This window comes from Lathyrus oleraceus, chromosome 2, assembly GCF_024323335.1.
Source record: "Lathyrus oleraceus cultivar Zhongwan6 chromosome 2, CAAS_Psat_ZW6_1.0, whole genome shotgun sequence".
NCBI lineage: Eukaryota > Viridiplantae > Streptophyta > Magnoliopsida > Fabales > Fabaceae > Lathyrus > Lathyrus oleraceus.
Genome location: NC_066580.1, coordinates 176664648 through 176669189, shown reverse-complemented (window position 1 = coordinate 176669189; position 4542 = coordinate 176664648). Strand labels below are relative to the sequence as shown.

Sequence of the window (4542 nt, the reverse complement as noted above, 5' to 3'; positions counted from 1 at the left end):
TTACTAAGGATTTATTATTAGTAGTTATAGTAGTATTATTATTATGATTATTATTTTTATTATTATTATTATTATTAATAGAAATAATAATCATAATAATAGTTACTAAGGATTTTTTAATATTTTTTTATATAATTTTGAATTTTTATATGCTTTTAAAAAATGATTTTTTAATATTTAAATATTACTTTCATTTTTTATTTTTAGGTATTTTAAAATTAGTTTTTTATTTAATTTATTATTATTTAATGTAAAAATATAGTAGAAAATACAAAATTAGATAAAATCTTTTTCAAATTGAATCAAACCTTGCACAAAGACAAAAAAAAAACCGTCTAGGTTCTCACCAAGACAAATCAAACTATTTTTTCTAATAAGATTTATTTGATCGATAAAAATTTAATTATTAACCTAAAATTTTCCTATAAATAAAGCTCTCTTCACTTCATATTGTCGATAGACAATCATCAACAAACTTACAAATTTTATCTTCTAAAAGTTGTTGCTCTTCATGAACAACAATAAAAGTTGTTGCTCTTCACGAACAACAACACTAAACCCTAAAAGAAAAACTCAAACATCCACTCTTTCAAAAACACGAAAAATAGGAAAAATTCAAGGGAAAGTCAAAGCTAATGGCGCAAAGAAGGACGAAAATTTAAAAAAAGTTTATATTCTTTTGCTCACCGGAAGAAATCTCGCTCCTGTAGGTTTGTTTCCCTTACCATCTCATTTATAATTGTCGGATATTTGCCTTATATTTCGTTTGAATTTGATTTTATTTGCTTGTTTTCTTGTTATTTTAATTTTTTTCCAGTTTAATTAATATTATTTTAATAATTAGTTATCAATTTTAAATTTGATATAAAAGAAAATTTTAAATGACTAATTCTATTCTAAGTTATAATTTTAGATTAAATTTATGATTTAATTAATAATTTCTTTTTTTGATTTTTTTCTTTATTATAATAATTCAAAACTTCTCTTTTCAAAATCAAACTATTAAATCCATTTAAGTAAAAATTCTCTATCATTCTTTTTTTTTTCTTCGTAAATAACTTATTCATACCCTTTTTTTCTTATTTAAAACATCATTATTTTTTCAAACTTCTTTTTTATCTTTTTATAAATATTTAATTATTTTATTCATCAACAATACAAAAAAGTTTATTTCCGTTTAATAAAAAAAAAAATACTTTTCTCTTTTAAAAAAAATACTTCGATTCTGTAATTTTTCCAATCACGACAAAAGAGAAATTATTATCGTCATACATAAGGAAACACTTTAGAATCTTCATGTAAAATGTCATAATCATGATAATGACATTTAATGCAAGTGTTACTAAAGATATTTTTCATCCGTTTACTTGTTATTTTTTTTTACATATATCAAGAAACCTCATCATTATTATTATTTTTTTAACAACAATTTTCATTTATCTATAATATCCTTGACTATTTATTACATTCATTTTATTTTTTTTTCTCTATATATAATAATTACTTAATTGTAATTTTGACAAAATACAATTAATACTACCTTAAACTTTGTAGATGATCCTTAAAAAAAAACTTTAAAAAAAAACTAGAAAATGACAATTTCATATTTCAGCCCAAAGATATCACCCTTACAAAAACAAATGTCTTACCTCACCATTTTTTCAAATAAAATATAAATCTAATTAAAGAACATACTTTAGTTATAATTTATTATTAGATATGATATGCCATTTTTTTTATGGATATTAAGATATGACATATTAAACTATCATAATAATAAATTTATTAATTTTATATGAGAACAAATCAGTCTTTATCATATTTATTATAATCAGTCAAAGTTAGCCAAGTGTAATTTGTCTTTAATACAGTAAAAAAAAATCTGAATAAAAGTATAAAAATGTCAATGATTGTTGGCATAGAAAAAAAAAGTTGAGAACAATATACTTTCGTCAAAATAAATTGAAATTCTTCACTTTGTTTGTTCCTTGATTCATTCATGCGTGAAAGTGAATCTATATATCTGCCACTATCAAATTCCAATCATTCAACTAACTCATCAATGGGCGAAGCTGTTCCTTCCACCGCCACCGCCACCACCACCACCACCACCACACCGCCGGAACCAGCACAAGTAACCACTCCCATAAAACCCACCAAAAAACTAACCCTAATCCCTCTAATATTCCTCATCTACTTCGAAGTAGCCGGCGGCCCATACGGCGAAGAACCCGCCGTGCAGGCCGCCGGTCCTCTCTTCGCCCTTCTCGGCTTCCTCATCTTCCCTTTCATCTGGAGCATTCCAGAAGCTCTGATAACGGCTGAATTAACCACCGCTTATCCCGGAAACGGTGGTTTTGTAGTATGGGCCGAAAAAGCTTTCGGCCCATTAGCAGGCTCCCTTATGGGAACTTGGAAGTTTCTCAGCGGTGTCATCAACATAGCAGCTTTTCCTATTCTCTGCATCGATTACATGGAAAAACTCTTTCCAGTTTTTGGATCTGGTTGGCCTCGTAACATCGCAATTCTCTTATCAACTCTTTCACTTTCATTCGTGAATTACATTGGTTTAACAATAGTTGGTTATGTTGCAGTTGGTTTAGGAGTTGTTTCATTAGCACCTTTTATCTTAATGTCACTCATTGCTATTCCTCAGATTAAGCCTCATAAATGGATTAGTTTAGGTCAAAAAGGTGTTAAGAAAGATTGGAATCTTTTCTTCAATACACTTTTTTGGAACTTGAATTTCTGGGATAATGTTAGTACTTTAGCAGGTGAAGTTGAAGAGCCAGCCAAAACTTTTCCTCTGGCTCTTCTTGTTTCTGTTATTTTCACATGCGTTTCTTATTTGATTCCGCTTTTCGCTGTTATCGGAGCTGTGAATGTTGATCAATCCGAATGGGAAAACGGGTTTCATGCTCAGGCGGCTGAGATGATTGCTGGCAAATGGTTGAAAATTTGGATTGAAATCGGTGCTGTTTTATCGGCAATCGGGCTATTCGAAGCTCAGTTAAGTAGTAGTGCTTATCAGGTTTCTGGCATGGCTGAAATTGGGATTTTACCTAAGTTTTGCGGAGTTAGGTCGAAATGGTTCAATACTCCTTGGTTGGGAATTTTGGTGTCTACTTTGATAACAATTGGGGTTTCTTATATGAATTTCACTGATATTGTATCATCTGCTAATTTTTTGTATAGTTTGGGTATGATTTTGGAGTTTGCTTCTTTTCTTTGGTTGAGATGGAAGAAGCCATTGATAGACAGACCTTATAAGGTTCCAATGAATATGCCTATGTTGGTGGTTATGTGTTTGATACCTTCTGGTTTTCTTGTTTTCATTATGGCTATTGCTACTAAGATTGTGTTTTTGGTTAGTGGTTTGATGACCGTAGGTGGGATTGTTTTTTTCTTGTTTATAAGGTTATGTAAGAGGAAGAATTGGGTTAGGTTTGAGGTTAAAAAGGTTGATGATGAAGATATGTATGATGCAGTGGCTAGTTTATGATATAATTAGAATTTTAATGTTTTTTAGTTGTAATTGTATTAAATCTTTGCATGGAAATATTTTGGAGTGATTGTGAAAGGTTATACTGATGTTTAGTTACTTGGCAGCTAGCTACAAAGTGTAGAGTTTTATTTTAATTTTTTGTTAATTTCCGTTTACTTTTTTTGTTCTTATGTCATAATCAAATAATTGTTTTGCGCCATGTCTTGTTTTCCAATATTTAGTGTGTCTTTGTTTTTGTTTTCCATTTTTTAATTTGTTGTTATTTATTTTGTTTTTGTTCTAAGGTCATTATCAAGTATGGAAAAAATTAAGTGGAGTAGATTAGGGGGTTAGTCTAAACTCTAGTATATGGTATGAAACGTATGGAAGAAATGGCAGCATATACCGTGTAAGAAACAAAAGACTAGCACACAAAAAAAAAGTAAATTTTTGAAAACATAAAAATAAGGTGGAACACAAACTGCACATACGAACTTTTGAAAAATAGTGTTGTAGTGGTGGCTCACCTTATTACCAAACATAGGCTAATTGTTTGACTTGGAATGATTGTCGAGTCTAAAGACAAATTATTGCAAGAGATAATTGTCTAGTCATGTGTTTGAATGTATTAAATAATGATGCACAAAAATTTAAAAGTTTGATATTGTTAATGATTTCACATTTTGATTGCATCACTTTTAGGATAAGAGGAGTGGATAATTTTCAACTTTGTCTCTATTCATTTCATCAATAGAGGTTTATTTGGTAGGAAAGATTGCAAGAATTAGAAATTGGTGAGAGAAGTGAAAATTTTGAAGAATTTGTGTAAATAATTTATTTTATGTTTGGGGTTAAGATGGAGACATACGAGTCATTTGAGGAATAAGATTCAATTATTGAAGGGTCTCCATATTGATGATTTGTTCCGATAGAATATGGTGATTATGTTTTCTTCAAACTCTATCATAACATCCTCAAAAAAATTGATCTCATGCGAACATGATATATCCTTCTTAAAAATTTGTTTTGACAATCCGAACAATGAAATTGTATCACTT

At 29.1% G+C, this 4542-nt stretch overlaps 1 protein-coding gene across 1 annotated transcript; it reads left to right on the top strand.

Moving 5' to 3' along the window:
- The first annotated feature begins 1908 nt into the window (after window positions 1-1908).
- LOC127118734 (probable polyamine transporter At3g13620) lies at window positions 1909-3601 on the top strand. The gene has a single exon (XM_051048990.1). It carries the CDS (start codon window positions 2000-2002, stop codon window positions 3500-3502), a length of 1503 nt encoding a protein of 500 aa, XP_050904947.1. The 5' UTR covers window positions 1909-1999; the 3' UTR covers window positions 3503-3601.
- The last annotated feature ends 941 nt before the right edge of the window (window positions 3602-4542 follow it).

Bases quoted from the DNA above. Each gene is read 5' to 3' on its own strand.
- LOC127118734 (XM_051048990.1), top strand. From the start codon at position 2,000: ATGCGTGAAAGTGAATCTATATATCTGCCACTATCAAATTCCAATCAT.